The sequence below is a fragment of the Colius striatus genome, chromosome 7, assembly GCF_028858725.1.
Source record: "Colius striatus isolate bColStr4 chromosome 7, bColStr4.1.hap1, whole genome shotgun sequence".
Classification (NCBI taxonomy): domain Eukaryota; kingdom Metazoa; phylum Chordata; class Aves; order Coliiformes; family Coliidae; genus Colius; species Colius striatus.
This window is the reverse complement of record NC_084765.1, coordinates 30,530,375-30,552,018: the sequence shown is the minus strand read 5'-3', so window position 1 is coordinate 30,552,018 and position 21,644 is coordinate 30,530,375. Positions and strand designations below refer to the sequence as shown.

General features: G+C 51.8%; 2 protein-coding genes across 2 annotated transcripts in view; both read left to right on the top strand.

The window, feature by feature from the left end:
• Positions 1–6,113: 6,113 nt before the first annotated feature.
• Positions 6,114–8,044, top strand: LOC133625835 (gonadotropin-releasing hormone II receptor-like). The gene is given in 2 exon segments (XM_062000428.1): positions 6,114–6,620; positions 7,616–8,044. Coding segments are annotated over 2 exon segments (936 nt in total).
• A 7,120-nt stretch (positions 8,045–15,164) lies between these two features.
• Positions 15,165–21,644, top strand: part of LOC133625834 (histone-lysine N-methyltransferase EHMT1-like) — a 19,896-nt gene continuing 13,416 nt past the window's right edge. Inside the window, exons 1-8 of the mRNA XM_062000427.1 lie at positions 15,165–15,171; positions 15,720–15,814; positions 16,801–16,957; positions 17,547–17,670; positions 18,822–18,959; positions 19,314–19,458; positions 19,738–19,815; positions 20,690–20,805. Coding sequence (XP_061856411.1) covers positions 15,165–15,171; positions 15,720–15,814; positions 16,801–16,957; positions 17,547–17,670; positions 18,822–18,959; positions 19,314–19,458; positions 19,738–19,815; positions 20,690–20,805 — 860 coding nt within the window. The remainder of the gene's footprint in view (positions 15,172–15,719; positions 15,815–16,800; positions 16,958–17,546; positions 17,671–18,821; positions 18,960–19,313; positions 19,459–19,737; positions 19,816–20,689; positions 20,806–21,644) is intronic.

Sequence of the window (21,644 nt, the reverse complement as noted above, 5' to 3'; positions counted from 1 at the left end):
GCAAGGAAGACACACAAGGAATACATTCCTGACTGGCTATTTAATTGCTGTCATGTAGGTGCAAAGAGCTACATGAAAGGAAAAAGAAGGATGTGGGGCTGAATTAAGCTCGGCTTCAGGGGGGAGGGTAATGCAGGGACATGGCTGCTGTAAGAAATGGGCTTCCACCCAACTTCTATGTGGCTTGCACGTGGAATATTGTATTCAGTTTTGGTCCTCTCAGTACAAGAAGGACCTTGAGGGCTGGAGCATGTCCAGAGATGGGCAACGGAGCTGGGGAAGAGGCTGAAGCACATGTGATGGGAGCAGCTGAGGGAATGGGGGCATTGAGACTGGAGAAGAAGAGGCTGAGGGGAGATAGGAGCACTCTCTGACACTCCCTGACAGGAGGCTGCAGTGAGATGGGGGTCGGGCTCTGCTCCCCTGCAGCAAGTGACAGGACAAGAGGAAACGTGCTTGGGTTGCCCCAGGGGAGGTTGAGACTGGAGCTGAGGCAGAACTGTTTCCCTGAGAGGGTTGTCAGCCCCTGTGCCAGGCTGCCCAGGGAGCTGGGGGAGTGCCCAGCCCTGGAGGGATCCCAAAGCCGTGGAGCTGAGGTGCTGAGGGCCGTGGGTTAGTGCTGGGCTGGGCAGGGTGAGGGCAGGGCTGGGACTCCAGCAGCTTCAAGGGCTTTAACAACCCAAATGATTGTGTGATTCTATGATAACAGCTTTTAAGCAGCCTTGAAACTGAGTCTTGACAGGATGATGTCCCTTTGCCCTCAAAGTTGAGAGCGCATTGAGGCTGCATTTTGGGTGGGCGGCTGGCACTGCCAGGGGTGACTCTGCTTTTCTCTTTCAGATGCAAAGCACTTTCGATGCATGAACCACCCTCTGACACTCGGAGCAGAATTTGCAGCCTGGTTCCTTTCAGCAGTGGAGGGTTTAGGGGACCTGATGGATGGTGATGCCTCAAGGGCTGACGTGGTTCAGCAGCTGCAGCATAGAATCATAGAATCATAGAATAGTAGGGGTTGGAAGGGATCTTTAGAGATCATCTAGTCCAATCCCCCTGCAGAAGCAGGTTCACCTAGATCAGGTGGCATAGGAACATGTCCAGGCGGGTCTTGAAGACCTCCAAGGAAGGAGACTCCACACCCTCCCTGGGCAGCCTGTGCCAGGGCTCCCTCACCTGAACAGTGAAATAGTTTTTTCTTATGTTTAAGTGGAACTTTTTGAGTTCCAGCTTCATCCCATTACCCCTTGTCCTGTTGCTAGCTACTGTAGGAAAAAGGGATGTCCCAACCTCCTGACACCCACCATTTAGATATTTATAAATGTTAATAAGATCTCCCCTCAGTTTCCTCTTCTCCAGATTAAACAGCCCCAGTTCCCTCAGCCTTTCCTCGTATGAAAGATGTTCCAGTCCCCTGATCATCTTGGCAGCCCTGCGCTGGACTCTCTCCAGCACTTCCCTGTCCCTCTTGAGCAGAGGAGCCCAGAAATGGACACAGGACTCCAGATGAGGCCTCACCAGGGCAGAGTAGAGGGGGAGAAGAACCTCTCTTGACCTGCTGCCCACAGTCTTCTTGATGCATTTCAGGATGCCATTGGCTGCCTTGGCCACGAGGGCACATTGCTGGCTCATGTTTAGCTTGTTATCAATCGGGACTCCCAGGTCTCTCTCTGCAGAGCTGCTCTTCAGCAGTTTGACCCCCAGCCTGTGCTGGTGCATGGGGTTGTTCCTTCCCAGCTGCAGGACTCTGCACTTGTCCTTGTTGAACCTCATGAGGTTCCTCTCTGCCCAACTCTCCAGCTGGTCGAGATCCCGCTGAATGGCAGCACAGCCTCTGGGGAATCAGCCAGTCCTCCCAGTTTGGTGTCATCAGGGAACTTGCTGAGGGTACACTCTGTCCCCTCATCCAGGTTGTTGATGAAGATGTTGAACAAGAGTGGCCCCAGAACCGATCCCTGTGGAACTCCACTGGCCACAGGCCTCCAACTCGATTCTGTGCCATTGATCACCACCCTCTGGGCTGTGTCATTCAGCCAGCTCTCGATCCACCTCACTGTCCACTCATCCAAGCCACACTGCCTGAGCTTTCTGATGAGGATGTTGTGGGAGACAGTGTCAAAAGCCTTGCTGAAGTCAAGGTAGATGACATTCGCTGCTCTCCCCTCATCTAGCCAGCCGGTTGTGCACTCATAGAAGGCATCAGGTTAGTCACACAGGATTTCCCCTTGGTGGAGCCGTGTTGACTCCCCCTGAGAACCATCTTTTTCCTTCATATGTTCAGTCATAACATTCAGGATGAGTTGTTCCATCACTTTTCCAGGGATGGAGGTGAGGCTGACCAGCCTGTAGTTTCCTGGGTCATTCTTCTTGCCCTTTTTGAAGACTGGAGTGACATTGGCCTTTCTCCAGTCCTCAGGCACCTCACCTGTCCTCCATGATTGTTCAAAAATGATAGAGAGAGGCTTAGCAATCACATCAGCCAGCTCCCTCAGCACTCTAGGATGCATCCCATCAGGACCCATTGACTTATGAGCCTTAAGCTTGGCCAACAAGTCTTTAACCTCTTCCTCTTCCACCCAGGGCAAGTCCTTTGCTGTCCTGGCCATCCTGTTATCTTTGCCAGACTGGGCTTCCTGAGGGCCGGCCTTGGCCGTAAAGACTGACGCAAAGAAGGCATTCAGTACTTCGGCCTTCTCTGCATCCTCAGACACCAGGGCACCCTCAGCGTTCAGCAGTGGGCCCACGTTACCCCTCACCATCCTTCCCCTGCTGATGTACTTGAAAAATGCCTTACTCCTGTCTTTAACATCCCTGACTACATTTAATTCTAGAAGGGCTCTAGCCTTCCTAGTTGCACCCCTGCATGCCCTGGCAATGTTCCTATACTCTTCCCAAGAAGCCAGCCCCTGTTTCCACCTCTCATAGGTGGCTGCTTTCTGCCTGAGTTGTCCCAGCAGATCCTTGCTCATCCCTGGAGGCCTCCTACCTCCTCTTCCTCCTTTCTTGAGCATTGGGACACACTGATCTTGGGTTTGGAGGAAGTGGTGCTGTCTGGGTGGATGCATAGACCTTCACCTGGGTTTTGTCCACCCAAGCCCTGGCTTTAGTCCTTAGGCGAGTGCTCACCATTTTGCTAGGTTGAAGCTGAAGCTGGGGCACTTCTCTGACTTCTGCTTCTCTAAACGGGCCGCGGGGTTGTTCCCTGCCCGTCCTCCCTGCTCTCCCTGTCTGCACGAACTGCCATGCCACTCCTGGGTGCCGCATCACTCCTGGTCGCTCCTGGTCGCTCCTGGTCGCTCACGCTCCCTGGGGGACGATTAAATCCCCCGCGGTTGCTGCGGCTCCGCCTCCCGGCGAGACCGTCCCCCTGACGAGAGCTGCCTGGTCCTGGCGGCTCTCCTCGCTTATCCTCCACTCCCCGTGCTCCAGGAACCCCCGGATTACCTCAATCGGCTGCACAGCTGCGAATAAACGAGCTTTGCCTCCGCTTTGGTTACTGCCGTTTAAAAAAACTGGCTCTCAGGACCTGCCACACCATTTGACTCAAACCCACAAAGGGGAAAAGTCCTCCTTCCTTTTGCTGTGCCCAGCAGTAGTCCTGCAAGCACAGCAGCCTCAGAGACACTGCAACCTCCCCTCAGTGCCCCAGCATTTCCTCCTAAAATCAAGTGGGGATAAGTTTAATGACAGAAAACCTCCTACCCCAGGAAGTGAACACCACAGAACCACTGCCCTGGGGCCTGCAGTCTTCCTGTACTCCATTTACACCTTAATTTAATAGCCAGGGAGATGTGAAGGTGTGTTTGCAGAAGTCTCCATGATGTCCCTGGGAGTGTATGTGCAGGTGCTGGCCCCTGGGGGTTGTCCTCTGTCATCCCCACAGCTCTTTTCCTTTCACTGGCTGAGGGAGCAGGCTGTCCTCTGGTTCCCTGTTTCCCCCCCTGGCCTTGTGTAGCACATCAGATTTCTTTAAGCCCTTGTGAGCTCTTTGTCCCTCCCAGGCTCTTAAACTGCATATCGAGCTCTCCTTGAGCCACCCTGAAAGAAACACAGAAAGAATAAGGTGGCAACTGATAGAGTGCAGAGGAAAAAAATGATATCTGCATTAAAATGGCAAAATGACCCGAATTTATCCTTATGATTTCCCTCCTTCCAGCATTTCCAGTCCAGGAACGTCCCTGTGCTCACTTGTGATGCTCCCACAGACCTGTGTGGTCCAGGAGCATCGCTGGGGTGTGTGTGTGTGTGTTCTGTGAGTCTCCTGGTTGTCTGAGCAATGGGGTGTTCATCACTAACTCCAGGGATAATTAACTCATTTTCCTGCATTTATAGCAGAGTGATACAGGGAGTGTTGGCATTTATCCCCCATGGGGCCACCTTTGGCCACAGCATCTTGAATTTGGGCTGTTTCTTGCAATACAGCAGCTTTGTCAGTGTCCCTGCTGCCTGCTCATTGAGCCTGGAATTGGGCAGCTCATTAAGCCCCCAAGGCATGAGGTGCCAGCTCCCTGCCCGGGCTGAAACACGGGGCAGGCTGCTCCTGCTGTGCCAGTGCAGAGGCTGTTTGCATCTGTGTTGCCATCTACAGATGCTAAAACCAGCTTAGCCTGCCAGAGAGGGGAGGTTTGGCTGCTTGGAGGTGGTTTGTGGCAGGAATGTGATGCAAAGACACGCTGGAGCAGCCTGACTCGACGCTGCGGTGGTGACAGACCCAAGGGGAAAGACGAGGAGCATCTTCTCCCGGCATCAGGGCATGCGGATGCCAGGAACGTTCCAAATCCCAACCTGGACTTGGATTTCTCCTCGTTTCTGCCAGACAGCCAGCAAGCAGCTCACTACTTTTTGTCTGCTTTAAACTGTTTTCTTGCCTGATCGGTCTCTGGGGAGAGCAGAGGCTCTCCGGGGCTTGGCTTGGGGTGCTGGGGCTGGGGGAGGGAGGGCAGCTTGCTGCAAGGTGTCAGTGTCTCCATCCTGCAGAGCTGTGTTTGATCTCCACTGCTGCTCGTATTTGTGCAAAGTTGAGGAATGCTTTATTTGGGGATCAGCAACCTAGAAGGTGCCTGAAAGGGCAAGAGACAGACCCCTGCCTGCTGCTGGGACTGTTAGTAGTTTGTGTCTCACAGAGATGAAAGTATTTGCCCTTGAAACATGACTTGTTCCCAGGCTGGTTGTGCTCAGGCAAAAAAGGGCAAAGAAATCAATCCACGGGGGACCATCAAGGTGCTCATCACCCTCAGCCACCCTCTGTGTGGGTGTGTTTCTACCTTCCTCTCCTCCTCCTTCTTCACCTCCCAGAGGCAAAGGAACAGGAGTGTTGAACTGGTGTTGCCTGGATCCAGGGAAGGTCCAGGCTGCTGAATCCCACCTGATCCTCTCCTGAGAACTGCTATCAGTGTCCATACAGTGTGGGACCCCCTTCTCCCCTCCTGGCCACCCCCAGGTGCCCCCACTCACAGCCCCACATGGAGGTCTGGAGATGGATGTGGACCATTAAGGTTTTACATGCTAATGGAAAGTTCTCTGGGCTTTCTAAAAACGCTGAGCCTTGCTTGCAAAGCACCTTTGGACTTGAACTGGCACGGCTGCTCCAGCACAGGCTCAGACAGCTCTGCTGTGACCCACTCCTGGCCAGGCACTGGCAGGCAGCAGCTCATAGAATCATAGAATCACAGAATCATAGAATCATAGAATGGTGGAGGTTGGAAGGGACCTTTAGAGATCATCCAGTCCAACCCCCCTGCAAGAAGCAGGTCCCACCTAGATCAGGTTGCAAAGGAACATGTCCAGGCAGATCCTGAAGACCCATGGTCCTGGCCACTGCTCCTACTTCCCAGCTGCTTGAGTGCCTTGCAAAGAGCTAAAAATATACATCACTGTGAGTAATCACTACAGTGACAGGGGACAGACAGGGAGGGCAGCTGGGCACTGCCACTGCAACCAGGAGGTGCGGTGCCTTGGCAGATGGACAACAGAGAGGGGCCAGGCTGGGACGGGCAGGTTGCTGCTGGTGTCCCTGGTCCAGATCCCACCACCTCCCTGTTTTTATCACATTCTGAAGCTGCAGCATGCAATGCAGCCCCTAAGAGGGGCTTCACCTTGCTGCTTGTGTTTGACAGGGGATGAGCACTGAGCAGCACCTCACAGCTCCCCAGCACCTCACCGAGGAGCAGGATGCCAACAGCTCAGCCTCTGCCCTCGCTGAGCACTGGCCCTTGCCCTGGTTCACAGCCACAGCCGGGGTCTGTGTGGTGCTCACGGCTGTGGTGTTCGTGGTGGCGGCCAGCAGCAACGCGGCAGTGCTGGGCAGCCTGCTGAGGAAAGGCGGCAAGTGCCACGTGAGGCCGCTGCTCCTCAGCCTGGTGCTGGCTGACCTGCTGGTGATGCTGGCGATGATGCCACTGGATGCAGCCTGGAACATGATGGTGCAATGGTATGGAGGGGACCCGTCCTGAAAGCTCCTCAACTTCCTCAAGCTCTTTGCCATGTACGCAGCCATGCTGGTGCTGGTGGTCATCAGCCTGGCCTGGCACGTGGCTGTGCTGCGGCCCTTCTCCTGCGCTCGCTGCCACAGTGGGCTGCTGCTCTGCGCTGCCTGGGCTGCCAGCCTGCTGCTGGCCTCGCCACAGGTACAGCTCCCGGCCCTCCCCTGCAGCCTGCAAAGTATGGTGGTGGGGGTGGGGGTTGGGGAACCCTTACAGTTGGAAAACACCTTTAAGATTGAGTCTAACCCCTTACGTCATGCTGCCAAGCCCAGCACTAAACTAAACCAGAGCTCTCAGCACCTCAGCTATATGTGCTTTGAATATCTCCAGGGATGGGGACTCCACCACCTACCTGGGCAGCCCCTTCCAATGCTTAACAACCCTCTGGGTGAAAAAGTTCTTCCTAATGTCCAATCCAAACGTCCCCTGGTACAACTTAGACCCATCTCCTCATGTTCTATCATTCATTACTAGAGAGAAGAGATCGACCCCCAGCTCACCACAACTCCCCTTCAGGCAGTTTTAGAGAATGTTGAGAATAGAGGGGGAACAGAATCTCCCTCAACCTGCTGCCCACACTCTTGATGCCCCCAGGATGCCACTGGCCTCTTGCCCATGAGGGCATGTTGCTGCTCATGTTTAGTTTGTAATCAACCAGCAATCCCAGGTCTCTCTCCTGGAGCTGCTCTCCAGCAGGTCACCCCCAACCTGTCCTGGTGCATGGGGTTGTTTCTCCCCAGCTGTGGGACTCTGCACTTGCCCCTGTTAAATCTCATGAGGTTCCTCTATGCCCAACTCTCAAGCTGGCTGTGATCCCACTGAATGGCAGTACAGCCTTCTGGGCATGAGCCACTGCTCTCCATTTTGTGTCATCAGCATCATTGCAAAACATGTCAGAGCAGACAGAGACAAGCCTGAGCTGTTCCCAATGAAAATAACACCCAGGATGGCCAGGAGTGGCATTTCCTAGCCCTCAGATCCCATCCATCCTGGCCACAGCCATGAGTTAGTTGCCCAGCATACTTATCCCAGTGTGCCAGTGGCAGGGAGCTGCTCTCCACGAGCAGCCAGGAGCTTCTGCAGGACATGGTGCCTCGTTCCAAAGCCTCTCAGAGTTATTCTTTGGTTCCCTGTTTCAGCTTTTCCTCTTCCACCTGTGCATGGCCCTGGGAGGGAACTTCACCCAGTGTGTGACTCAGGGTAGCTTCCGAACACGCTGGGAGGAAACTGTCTACAACATGTTCACCTTCACCATGCTCTACATCATGGTCGTCTGCTATGTCCGGATCCTCCGGGAGATCAGTAAACAGTTAAAGATCAACAAGGTAAGCAGGTCCCAGCCCTTTGGTGGCCACCATCAGCCTGGGATTGACCCAGAGCATTGCTGGATCTCTGGCCAACACCCTCTGAAGGGAAACCCAGCTTGGAGTGGGCTTGACACAGACTTCTTCACTCCTTTCTTTGCTGTCTTCTGTTGCTTCATCTGGGCCACAGACCTGACCATGAGACGTTGGTCTGTCCTTTCTGGCAGAAGCACAGTTATGGATCATAGAATCACAGAATGGTAGGGGTTGGAAGGGACCATTAGAGATCATCCAGTCCAACCCCCCTGCAGAAGCAGGTTCACCTAGGTCGCATAGGAACATGTTATGTTCTGGTTTTCTCTCACCTCCAGCTATGCTTTTGACTCTCCCTGGTGTAGGCACAAATGTGTCTTGGACCAGCCAGTTTGAATAAAGATGGTAGGGACAAGTTAATGCAGCTGGAAAAATACTTCCAATTATCAGAAACAGGTGCTGCAAGTTAATCAATTGGGCCCTGGGTGATCACATGGGCAGAAGCAGCATATAAGGAAGTAGCTTGCAAAGGAAGGGTGGCTTTCAGTCTGCTCTGTTGGTTGTACTATGTTGCCTGTGTATGTCTCTGCAGGTGCATTACCTAGATGCTCTCTATCTTTGAATGAATATTGCTTGCACCACTACAACATTTGGTGACCCCAACGTGATCAGCTGAATTCACTGGATTAAGAACCATCGGCAGAAAATCATCTGGATTCCTGTCTGAAAAGGCAAGTGAGCCAATTAAATTGGTATAATGGGAAAGATGATGAGCAAAGAGGAAAACCCCATTGACACCCTCCAACATATCCTTGCTGAGAAAGGATTCAATTATGAAAGAGACTTTGTTAAGACTTGTAAGACGGGGTCAGGAAGTAGGTTTCTTCGCCTCCCCACAGGAAGTATATTAAATGGGACGTTGGCAAAATCTAGGAGACACGTTGAATAATGCTATTGGCCTGTGTAAATTGGTATCATCCATTCTACATCAGCTAGAAGCTGAGCGTGCTACAGCTGGTGCCATGAAAGCAGAAAATGCTACACCATCTGCATTCCCAGTAGATACTAAGAGGTTCTTTGGAGGTGGTGACTTTACAGTGCCATTGGCTCCACCTCTAGAAGAAAATACTAAGAGACTCTTTGGAGGGGATAACGTTGTAATACCCTTGGCTCCACCTCTAGAGGAGGAGAGTATGGATGTGAGCCGACCCCCCCAGAGCACCATTTCAGGGGCCAAATGCACGTATTGTTTCTCCTCCCCTCCCATCTACCCTTCACCGTCCTGCCCTGTCCCATCCTGCTGCTATGCCTGAAGGAGTACCTGCCAGAGAACAAAAGGTACGCTTTGCCCATGACACTGTGGATCTACCATTACCCCTGAGCTCATCAACCCCTGGGTGTATTCCTCTTCCATCATCACCCCCAACATCTAGTGAAGGAGAAGATCAACAAAGACAATTGTTAAAGGAAGAATTAATAAGACACAGAGAAAATATGAAATGGACTTTGGCCCATTTGGAGGAACTGATATAAAAGCCAAAAGCAACAGTTAATCAACTGTTGGAATGGATTAATGAATTAACTAAACCAGAGATTAAAGTTTCACCCCCACAGGTGCTCAGAGACCCCCGACCGGATGACTATGATCCAGCTAAGAAATGGAGAGGTCTCATATGTGACGCAGTAATTGAAGGCGAATTCACTCTGCAAGCCCTTCCAGTAATAACAGCACATAATAATTGTGCAAAACAACAATGGGCACCTTTGGACTGGAAGTTGGTAAGGGTAGGCCAGAAAGCTGTGATGCAATATGGTTTAACCAACCCATCCATTCAAACCTTATTAGATCATATTTTCACCTGCAGATTAATGACTCCATCTGACTGCTGAAAGCTAGCAGAAACCTTCCTGAAGCCCACTCGGGTATTACTATGGGAGTCTGAATGGGGAAAAAAGAGTCAATGTGGCAATAGTAGAAAATATGGACTTACAGCAGGGAGATCTGCAGCGAGTCATCACAGTGGATATGATGGCAACGGCATTGAAACCATTAGTTCAACAGCACGAAGGAAATTAGAGGCCAAAATGCTTCAATTGCAGAAAAATGGGACGTGAAAAAACAATGTCGATCCAGGCCATTGGTATGGATAAACAGCTCCATCAGACCATCGGGGTCCAATGACAGATTTAATGGCAATTGTTACAGATGTGGCAAGTTTGGACACAGAGCCACTGAGTGCCGCTCTCGAGTGGCCAGACACGTAATACCTAAGGGAAACGGGTTAACGTGTGCAAAGAGGGCGAGTGCGATGACACAAAAATGCCCTTCAACACCAATGGCTGCCTGGATGGCCTCAGATCAGCCACTGCACGAAGCGCAGGAGTGGATGTGGAAACAGCAGTAGATGGAACCAGGATATCACTGTCTGTGCTCCCTTTGGATGATTTAAATGACTACATGTCACTATTGATACTTATTTGGCCATGGTTTGGGCCCCAGCCTTAACAAGCGACAGTGCTCGAGACATCATAAGACACTGGATGAGTTGCTTTGCAGTCCTTGGTGTTCCACAAGAGATAAAAACTGATAATGGCTTGGGATACATAGCCAGTAGAACACGTAAGTTTCTGAACTTATGGGGTGTTAAACATGCTACTGGGATCCCAGGCACTTCTACCGGTCAAGCCATTATCGAACGTACACATCAAACCTTAAAAGGACTGCTAGAAAAACAAAATATGGGGGAAGAGGGGGTGAGCCCTCAAAATAGACTAATGAAAGCCCTTTATACAATGAATCATCTCAGAATTGTGGCAAACAGGAATGAACCACCGGCATTACCACACTTTGCCCAAATGAGTCGGGATTTGGATTTTACTGACAAACCTAAAGTTTGGGATAAGAATCCTATTACTGAAGAGTGGCAAGGACCTGCAGATCTGTTAAGGTGGGGAAGAGGCTATGCTTGTGTCATTACAGATTGTTATAAATTGCTCTGATAAAGTTCACTGGCCAATTTAAGTGACTCATGGATCAAATTTATGAAGCAAGTGGCAAATAAGCAAAACAGCACTGAACGGCCGGGAGACTCTGCTCTACCAATGGCTCACGACTGTCCTTTTTTACAGTCCCTATTGGTCGGGTGCATGGCTCCCTGGTGTACTCTGCTCATGTGCCCATCTTGTTACTAGGGGATCTTCTTCTGCCTCCTGGTGGTCGTAGGGTGGTCGCTGGGATGAAGTCAGTAGTCTTCCTCTAGTGGCCTGCTCATGAACTCTTCTCTTGGCTCTTCTCAGCTCATGCACAACCTATTGTACCTGCTATAAGCATCTCAGCCAACTGCACCTGTGCACATTGTAGAAACTTTACGATTAAAGTTTTACAAGACTTTTACAGTGACTTTAAATGGTTCCTTGCACAACTATTCTTTCATGATTTGGTTAACGAGCATGACCTTTTCCATTACAAGATCAAGCTCCCTGGTGGATTCCGGCAAAATGGATCAAGCCACATCAACTGAAAGGACTTAATGACTGTAAGAGCAATAGAAAAAACAGTCTTGAGGAAAGAACCAAGTGATCTACCCTCAAACCATCACCCTATTAAAATGTTAACCTGCCAAGTGTGGCACCACATATGCTGCTGTAAATTCCTCCAGCAATCTGTATTGCATTAAAAGAATTGAAGAACTTAACAAGATGGCCAATGGAAACTTGAAAGCAAAAATGGTGTGTTTTCTACGGATGAAGAGATACTTCCATCTTACAGATAATGCTCACAGATCAGCATGCTAAAGAAGTTGAAGAAAAGTCTGAAACTATATTCAGGAAACAGAAATATCAGTGGAGTTACAGAGAACTCATCCCTTCTTGCCAGTATGTGTCCCTCCTAGCAACATATATCAGATTATGTTTATTTTGAGTTTATGGATTTTTGTATTATATATTGTTCAGTGATGTAGCTGTTATTGACCTTTTGTTCTAAACTCATGGCCATGGGTAAAAAAATTTTTCTTCATGTACCTTGAATTTTGAAATGTGTTGCTGAAAGCTGGCTGGTGCAAAAAGAAAAAGGGGGGAATTGTAGGCACAAATATGTCTTGGACTAGCCAGCTTGAATAAAGATGGTAGGGACAAGTTAGTGCAGTTGGCAAGCTACTTACAATTATCAGAAACAGGTGCTGTGAGTTAATCAATTGGACCCTGGGTGATCACATGGGCAGAAGCAGGATATAAGGAAGTAGCTTGCAAAGGAAGGGTGGCTTCGAGTCAGCTCTGTTGGTTGTACTATGTTGCCTGTGTACGTCTCTACACGTGCATTACCTAGATTTTCTACATCCTTGAATGAATATTGCTTGCACCACTACAACATTGTGATCTAATCTCTGGGACAAAGAGGCTGAGAAAAAGAGAAAAATTTCCCCCAAAAAGACAATTTAGAAGAAGAAGAAAAGAAAAAACTGACGAGGTAAAAAGTGAAGAAGAAAAAAAAAGATAAGAAAGAAGAAGAAAAAGGAGAAACAGTAGAAAAAGAAGTGAAAAAGTAAACACCAAAGAAAAAGAAAAAATACACCAAAAAAAAAAGCAATGCAAAGAAAAGCAAAGCCATGCACAGTAAAGCAAAGCCAAGGAAGTCAAAGGAGAAATGTGACGCCAAGCTGCCGGCAGCAGTTGGCCAGCGAGGCTTGGTTGGGGTTGCCGAGTGAGCAGCCCAAAGTGGTGTTAATCCATGTGATGGCCCAGGAGGACAAAGACCATGGCAGATGGTTGAGGAGCCCAAGATACTCTTCCCTGGCCACGCACTCCAAAGTGGTCAAAGACTACCCCAGGATACTGGGCTAGGGAGGTAGGAACGGGGTCCAAAAGACCTGAGGATGGTCAGAAGATATGGTGTGAGCTCTGGGGCAAACAGACTGAGAAAAAGAGAAAAATTTCCACAAACAAGACAATTGGGAAGAAGAAGAAGAAAAGGATTAAAAGCAGGGGAAATGTAAAAAAGAAAAGAAAAATGAAAAAATGATGAGGAAGAAGAAAATGAAGAGGAAAAAGAGGAAGGAGAAGGCGTAGAAAAAGAAGAAGAGAAGTGAAAAAATAAACACCAAAAAAAACCAAGAAAAAATACACCTAAAAAAGGAATTGAAACAAAAGCAAAGCCAACAAAAGCCAAGAAAAGCAAAGGAAAGGAAAGAAAGGCAAAGCAAAGAAAAGAAAAGGCAGGAAAGGAGAAATGTGAAGCCAAGCTGCCGGCAGCAGTTGGCCAGCGAGGCTTAGTTGGGGTTTGCAATTGAGCCAAGGAAGGCTTCACACCCAGGAATTCAACAGTAGCAGCAGCCTTCTGGCAGTCAAGATGACATCCACACTCCTCATAGAGCAGCGAGAGCTAGAGGATCAAATCAAAGCGGGTCAGGAGCAGGTCAAGTGCCTGATGGAAAGCCTCCCTGCAGGCTTCACACCCAGGGATGACACATTATTGACATTTATTGTTTTGGTTTTTTTTTTTTAACGAGCAAGACGGTCATTTTTTGTACCTACTCTAATCAGTCACTTGATTCAGTACTTTCAGTACTTAAATGGGGCTTAGAAGAAAGATGGGGACAAACACTTTAGTAGGGCCTGCTGCACTATTGGTGCTTCTGGGTTTTAGTTGAGGCTTAGCTGCTGGAGCAGCCTGGTGGTGTGTTTGATGGGAGCCATGGCCTGCAAGGTAAGACCAGGGCTGTTGTGGGTTTTGTTCCCTTGGGGACAATCCTCTTGGCAGGTCATCTGTCAATATTGAAGTCGGGCCCTAAACCATTGAGAGGTTTAAGCTTGTAGATCCAAAGGCTAAGGGAAAGTGCTGCTTGGGCTCAAGACTTGGTGTGAATGAGAGTGTGTCTTGCTCTCTTTCCTCTGCCGTGACTCGGGAGGGTAGTGACACAGAGTGAGGATGAGATCCCCATTTGAACTGGGTTAGCACGTCCCGTAGATGTGCTGCTGCCTCACTGGCCTGTGGTGAGTGTCAGCCCTGTGTACAAAGTGGTGCTTTCTCTGTGTCCAAGAGGAGGCAGGAAATCCGGGGAGCTTGCAGGCTTGAGTGAGTCGGAGGGGTCTGTCCCGCAAGCCAGGGTGATGGGCAGTGCTGCAGCAGAGCCTGCGAGTGCTGTCTGGCTCCGGCACTGGTGGAGATGGTGATGCTGGAGACCTCCATGAAGATGTGCTGTTGCAGGGAAGGCTGCTAGTGTTGCGGAGCAATAGGTGAGGTGCTGCAGTTGAGAAGTTGTCTGAGGCAGTGGGTTCGGTGTCGTGGCTGAACTCAGGGTGCCATTGGTGTGAGGTGAGTAGGTGCTGCGGCAGGGGTTGGGTTGTGGTGCTGAAGGGCCGAGTGAGGGATCTGGATGGGTGGTGTCGGGGAGCAGGCTGGAGTGCGGGGCTCCTTGTGTGGGCAGCGATGGTGTTTGGCTGTGGGTTTGTGGAGCGCGAGGTGCGGCAGCAGCGGCGTGTTGTTGGCGGCCGGGCCGCCCTGCGGCGGCAGCGCGGGAGAGCGCCGGAGCTGTCCGTGGTGCCGCGCTCGGGCCGCGCTCGCAGACGGCCGTTGGAGCTGTGCGTGGTCCCGCGCTCGCCAGCGGCCGGTGGCAGTTGCCGCAGCGACGGCGACTTGTGGCTGCTCGTCCGGTGGGCGCTGCAGCGTCTCCTTGTGCGCATCCGAGTGGTGTGAGCAGCGGCGCGGGAAGAGAGCTAGACGTCCCTGCTGCCCTGTGGTGCCCTTTGAAGGGATCCCGACATGCTTTCGTGGCTGGCAGAAGTCTCCTCCGCTCTGAGGCGGGGGCTTTCCCAGTACTGTAAGTGAGAGTTGCCCCTCCTGGAGCTCCTGGGAATCGGGCCTAGCTGCTCTGCCAGCCCACCCGGCCAAAGCTTTTGCTGGCGGTACCTGTGATGCTTTTCCTCTCTGGCCCCTAGAAGGAAAAGCGCACAAGGAGTCCCTAAGAGCTGGTCCGTGTCATCCTTTGGCTGATGGTGTCAGTGAATTCTTGTCAGTGCAGGTGGGCTGGGGAGCTGACAGGTGGTCGTGTCAGAAACCTTTCTGCACGTACGTGGTGATCATACTTGACTTTGTTTCGTCTCAGGTGTGAAGTGTGTGGTGGGAAAGATTTATTGCTGGGGAGCACGGGAATGTTTGGATGGGATTGAAAGAAAGAAAAGAAGCCCCTGGATCCTGTAGTTATTTTAGTCTAGAAAGGCATTGAATGTGCTTGTGGTGGTTTAGGCCTGAGTGGGTGCCAGGTGCCCACCAAGTTGTTCTATAAGTCCCCCTCCTAAACTGGCCAGGAGGGAGAGAAACGTCACAGGACGGGAAGATCGCTCAGTAGCGACCATGACGGGTAAACCAGACTCATCTTGGGGAGAAACGTTTCCATTTGTTACTGAATATACAGAAGACAGCAAGGAAAATGAGCAATACAATGTGAATAACGAAACACCTTCCCCCAACCGGGGCGGGGTTCTTCTTCCCGGGACTCTCACCCCTCCCTCTCCAGCAGCGCAGGGGAATGGGGAAGGGGAGTTGTGGACCGTCCAGCTACTCCTTCTTCTCAGGGGAAGCCTCCTCACACTTCCCCCTGCTACAGTGTGGGGTCCCTCCCACGGGAGACAGTCCTCCAGGAACTTCTCTAACGTGGCTCCTTCCCCAGGGGCTACAGTTCTTCATCAACTGCCCCAGCGTGTGTCCTTCCCACAGGGTGCAGCCCTTCACAAACTGCCCCAACATGGGGCATCCCAGACAGACTGCTCCAGCGTGGGTCCCCCATGAGATCACAAGTCCTGCCAGCAAACCTGGTCCGGCGCATGCTCCTTTCTCCACAGGTTCCCAGCTCCTGCCAGCAACTCGCACCTTCTCCTCTCATCCTCCTTATCCTCCCTCCTTCTGCAGGGTTTCATGTCACAGCTCAAGATGAAAGTGCTGCAGAAGAGCAAGCGGCGGAACGAAAACCAGACGTAGATGGTGGAATCGGCGTTTCCTGTGAGGTCAGTGAAGCTGGCAGCACCCCAGAGCCAGCGCAGACCACTCAGCACAAGACAAAACTAAGCCTGCGGGCCTCTAGCGCTACATTAAATAGGAGAGCAGAAAGTGGCAATTCTGAAGGAGACGGTGAGACTGGGAAGCAAAGCCTGATGAGAGCAAATGACTTTACACAGGGTCTGCAGCAAAGCATCCCTCTCACTCACTCCAAGATAGCCCAGGACACCCCCAGCAACAGCAGCTGCAGCCACCTTGACTGCTGGGGATATCCATCACCCGGCTGGGTGTGGGGGACGGGTTTAAGACGTTGCTTCCCGTGCTCTTTGGACCTTGACTTCAGCGCTAACAGTGGTAGCTTTTTAGCATCCACGTCCTGACTGCTATGGTTTCTGTTCTTACAGAGGGACACAGGTGTTAAAATAGAGTCTCAAGGCCACCCTCAGCTCTCTTAGAAAGTGTGTGTAGACTCAGTGGGAACTACAGCATTCTCTTGGTTGCCAGCAGGAGCTTGTAGGATCCCTTCCCTTTGCTGGCTGCTCTTCTGAAACGTGCCTGCAGGACCGTTGTCACGCGTCTTGGACGTGACAGCCACACTTGAGGGACTATTTCAGGGAATAGGTGTATGTGGTGCACTTGTTTGCCTTCTCCATAGCCAACCAAATGCCCGTGTAAATAGTGTCTGATCCTTTTGAGGATCTGTGGCCGCTTTGGCCTGCCAGTCCACCTCTGCCAGGTGGCCATTCACCCTCCAAGGCAGTAGCCTCCAGAAGGGGAAGGAGCAGCAGGCTGGGAGTGTCTTGGAGTCTCTTGGCAAAGTAAAGTTCTGTGCTAGAGGAGGGTCTGTGTGCTTTTGCTTTGAGTGTGTGGTGCTGTCTGCAGTTGAAGTGATTATACTTGAGAGAAAGGAATTGCACTTCTTTTCTGTTGTGTTGTTCTGGTGTGGTATTTTTTTAAATGCAGAAGCTCAATTTAACTGCATGTTGTTTTCCAGAATGCAAGCAAAGAGTCCGACCCAAAAGAAGCCAAGGAGGAATGCCACAGAAACATTCTGGCGCTTGGGAAGCCGGTGCCATTGCCCTGTCTCCCAGGCCTTCCCCAGTCGGTGCCTGGGAAGCAGAGCTACGTGGCCCCCCTGAAGTCACAGAGAGGTAAAAAGGACAGAGTAAAAATCCCCCGCAGCACCCACCTCCCAAAGGTGTGTCTGTGTGGTTGAGTGGGAGATGAGGCAGCTTAAGAAGGACTGAAATCTCTCCTGGGACCTTTCAGTCCCGGAATCTCTTCAGGGTTTCCTTTCCTGCTGGTGTCAGCAGGGCTGCTGCCACAGACCGGGTTAGACAGATGTCAGTTTGTGTAGGCACTTCTCTGCCAGTGTCCTTGCAGCATCTGTTTGAGTAAGCTGGCTTCTGTTCAGCCTCCTACGGCGTTAGCAGCACTGCCAAAGACGGGTAATTGAAGGCATTGGCTGTTGTGTATGGTGGTGTAGGGGCCAGAAGGAGTTTGGAGAGGCTTCTCAGAGTTGGAGTGGGTTTGCAGCACTGACGGACAGCTCTTTGTGTGTTGGCACATATGTGTGTGTCATCTTGAGGTTGGCTCATAAATCAACTCGTTGGAGTGGGAAGCGGTTTCCTCAGATCGCGCCCTCAAATGGGAATTCCCCCCAGGACAGCCTCTCCTCTGTAGCTCTTCTTCTTTTCATTGCTGAGTAAACTTTGGGTTTCTTTTTCTTCTCTTTTCCAGCTGCTGCAGGATGTCGGAGGAAAAGACGAAGAATGGGAACCTCCAGCCTGGTTCCCAAGAAAAAAAGCAAAGTGTTAAACCAGAGGAGAATGACTGAAAGGGAGATGAGCTCAACAGGCACCGGGTGAGCTGGGACAGAGGCTGTGAAGATAGGAGGGCTCAGGAGTGAAAATCGTCTCTTCCTTCCATTGCTAGGAATTGCTAGGAATGGAAGGAATATCAGTGGAATGAGTTGACGTTGCCAGGTGTGCTAAGTGCTGAGGAAATTCAGGCAGTACCTGGCTGTAGCTCCTGACTTGCACCAGTGGGCACAGGTATAAAGGGAGGATGAAAACACAGAGGAGAAAAGAAACGGAGCCATCCTTGTGTTGGATAGTGCTCCGACCTCCTGTCTGATTTGATCTTGCTCTGGTGTCTTTTCTGACCTGCTCCATGCTTCTGGGTTTCCAGGTTTCCATGCACAGGGTGCATGACAATGGCATGGTAGAGCAGTGCAGCTCCTTTTTGTGGCAAGTTCTTCATGCCTTTGGCATTTAAGCACAAAGCAAAATTGGGGTGGGAGGCTTGTTTCTTCCTTGTCCTGCTCCTGCTCCTGCTCCTGCTCCTGGGTCCGATACATGAGCTGCTGCTGCTGCCAGAGCTGGTGTCAGAAAGAGAAGAAATCGTGGAGTGCTCCTGGAGTCTTGGGCAGAGGCTTGGAGGGGCTGTGCCCAGCCGGGGCTTCCCAACAGAAAGGCCTGAGGTGTCCTAGATGAAAGCTTTTCCCCCCCCCCCCAACTAGCATGGAATAATACGGCAACGGGCCTTTTCCTTTGCGTGGTGGCTGCTATGAATAAAGTCCCCATGTGTGCTTCCCAGAAGCTGCTGAGTATGACCAAGGGCCAAGTCCAATAGCAGCTTCCTGTGGGCTGCTTCTCTTCCCATCCTGCACTTCCCAGCCCACATCTTTCCCTGCCAGAGTGAGTTTCAAGGCTGTGTGAAGTGAGGCTGTACCACAAAGTACCTGTCATGCCTGGAGCAAGGCCAGGTTTGCCCAGAGCTCTGGTGAGTGCCTGCACCTCCAATCTATGGCATCTGCCAGGGCCTTCACGTAGAAGGGTTCACTGAGCCGTGCTTGGTAAAGCAAGCTCAGGTGATTATTCACTGCCACAGCCCCCTCCTTGTTGCTGAAGGGCTGGCTGGAGGATGTGATTCAGCTGTTTTTCCTCTTGCATGCTTTCTTATGGGGAACGCTGCTTCTTTCTTGCTCTTTTGCAGTCTCTCTCTTTCATGCAGCTCGGAGGTCAGTTTAAAGAACCGGGAGAGTGAGATTCCAGTCCAGGGCGCTGGCCTGAACTCTGAGGTCTGTGTGGCCCTGCAGACAAGGGAGACTGTTGAAGAGAGGCCTACCCTGACAGAAACGGTCCTGAGCAGGTGAGAATATGGCTGGCTTTGCTTGCGGGTCACCAAATAGAGCCCTTGCACGGGGGAGGCTGGGGGCATGGCTTAAGAGAGGATTGCCAGTTCTTGCTTGGCTTTTGGAAGGGCTACGGAGGTCAGTTTGAGCTTAGCAAGAGCTAAGTACCTGTTGATTCAGACCGTGGCTTGTGCTCCAAATGGGAATATTGACGAGCACAAGGAACAATCTGAAAGGCAGGGTGGGAAAAATGAAGTCTATTTGAGTTCTCAGTGATCCCAGGCGGTAATGCTGGCCCAGGATGGCACTGGAGTGGCCCATGTCTCAGGGGAGCTTTCCTTCTGTGACAATTCTCTTTCTGCCAATGCCAGTGACATCTCACGGGGTTACGAGTGGGTCCCGATTCCCTGCGTCAATGCTGTGGACAGTGAGCCGTGTCCCAGCGGCTTCCAGTACATCGTGAGGAGCTGCTTCACCTCCCAGGTGGCCGTTGATAGGAACATCACTCACTTACAGGTGAGGAGTCCTGCGTATCGCTGTGGTTTTCCCTGTCCTGGGGTGCGCATTGAAAGGTGGTGCAGTACACTGCAGCTCAGAATGGGTTTTTCATGGCCAATGGGATTGGCCCGGTCCTAATATTGCGAGCAAACTGCAGCTGAGGCTGTTGTCTTTCTGACTGATGAGCTGCAGCCGGAGAAGGCCAGACTCCTGGTTTCCTCTCCGCGCCAGCCCCAGGAGTTGCTCTGTGAGTGAGGTGCGAGTGGCGTGGAGTTCACCCCTTGTCTCCTGTTCCAGCGCTGCTCGTGTGTCGACGACTGCTCCTCCAGGAACTGCGTGTGTCGGCAGCTCAGCGGGGGCTGCTTCTACGATCAGGTGAGGACACGGCAGCTCCTCTGGGGTCAGAGCAGCGCTTGGAGCTGCCACTCGCAGCATTTGGGGCACCTTCCCAAGAGCTCCTTGCTCAGCACATCTCCCTCTCTGTTAAAATGCCTAAAGTTGTAGCCTCAGCTCTGAGGTGTGTGTGGCAAGAACAGAAGGTGAACTCGGGGAAGCTGTTCTTTGTTTTTGATGGGTGTTATGGGACTGTCATGGGACCCGAGCCATTACTTAGAGCCATTTCATAACCCTTGTGTGAAATCAGCTTCCATTTCTGAGCCACACGGAAAACGCTGCCGTGTGTAAAGCAGGGGAGGGGAGAGTGCAGAGGCATGCTGCCTGCTTTTGTTTGTCGTGATCCTTTGGGATGAAGGCGAAGAAAAGGTGTCCTAACTGCAACATTTCCAGAAGCGTGGTTGGTTTTGGGTAAGTACTTTTGGGGAGCGTTATTTAGGAAGAGAATGCGGTTCACAGAACTTGGGAGTACGGGCCTAGAACTCGAGAAGTCTCGGCTTTATTCCAGAGACAGAGAGAACATCAGCTTCTCCCCTAGAGCACTGCAGAATGCTCATAATGGTGCCGCAGAGCGTTTTGGCAGTGCACAGGGTGATGCCAGGCAGCAAAAATGGAGGTGGAGTCTTGCTCTTTGTCATCTGTGGGTGGTGGTGGGGAGTGTGGGGCTGTCGGGGTAGAGCAAAAGCACTGCAGAAGTTGAGGTCTGGTGCTGTGCTTAGTGAAGTCGGGCTACGGCTCTGCCCTGGGGTTCTCTGGCCTGTGTTTCCGCTTGGGGAGTTTGTGCTCTTGCTTGCCCTGGTGATGCTGGATCACAGGAAGAGCCACTAACCCAGTCTTGAATGCCTCTCCACGTCAGGACGGCCGACTCCAGCCTGGGTTCAACAAGAGGATGCCCCAGTGTATCTTTGAGTGCAATCCCATGTGCTCGTGCTGGCGGACGTGTAGGAACCGCGTGGTGCAGAACGGGCCCAGGTGAGAGGAGGGGCCAAGCTGAGCTTCTCTTGGCAAGACCAACACCAAACAAGATGGGCCTCCCATAAACCCACAAAGCCCCAAGACTTTGTGAGATGAGCCCGAAGTTTGGGCAGGTGCCAGCACACAGTGGTGGCATGCAGGCGGGTTCCTTTGAGAACGCTGGCTCTCATGGAGTCGTGTTTTGCTCTGGTGAAGGCTCCAGGAGCTGGGAGCAAACAGGAGAAAACGCACAGCCCCTGGTTTGAGGTGGCGGTGCAGGAGGGAATGGGTGGGGGGAAGAGAAGTACTGGGAAAAGCAACAGGGTGAAGTGAAGGTGAGCGTCAGGTTTCTCTCTCTTCTGAGAACGGTGTTGCTGACAGCGGGTTTTGGTTCCCTCGGGGACAGAGCGAGCCTTCCCCAGCCCTGGAGATCCTACACCCTGCACTGAACTCCAGTCCTGTCTGCGCAGGAGGCAGGGTGACTTACAGGCTTGTTTCTCTGCCTCTGAACTGCATCGTCGGTCAAATTCCAGAGAGCAGCTCCTGCACCAAGAAGTTTGCAGTTGCAGCGTTTCTTGCTTGTCTTTCAGCCAGGGAGCTGGAGATGATGGAGTTGCTCAATGCACTGGCCCTAGCAGAGGGCTAAAGGATCAGAGCTCTTAGCTCAAGGTGTTGTGAGTTCCCAAGGCGAAGCTCCTCACCTTCCCTCTGCAGCCCTCGCCCTGCAGAGCTCTGCTGCCTCCAGTCCCCTTGCCCCTTCCCTGTCTTTCCCCGAGTGCTGCCTGTGCCCGTGGAAGGGAAGAGAAACGCTGAGGGTGGGATAACGGTGCCCCAAACAGCCCGGCCCAGGGAGCACC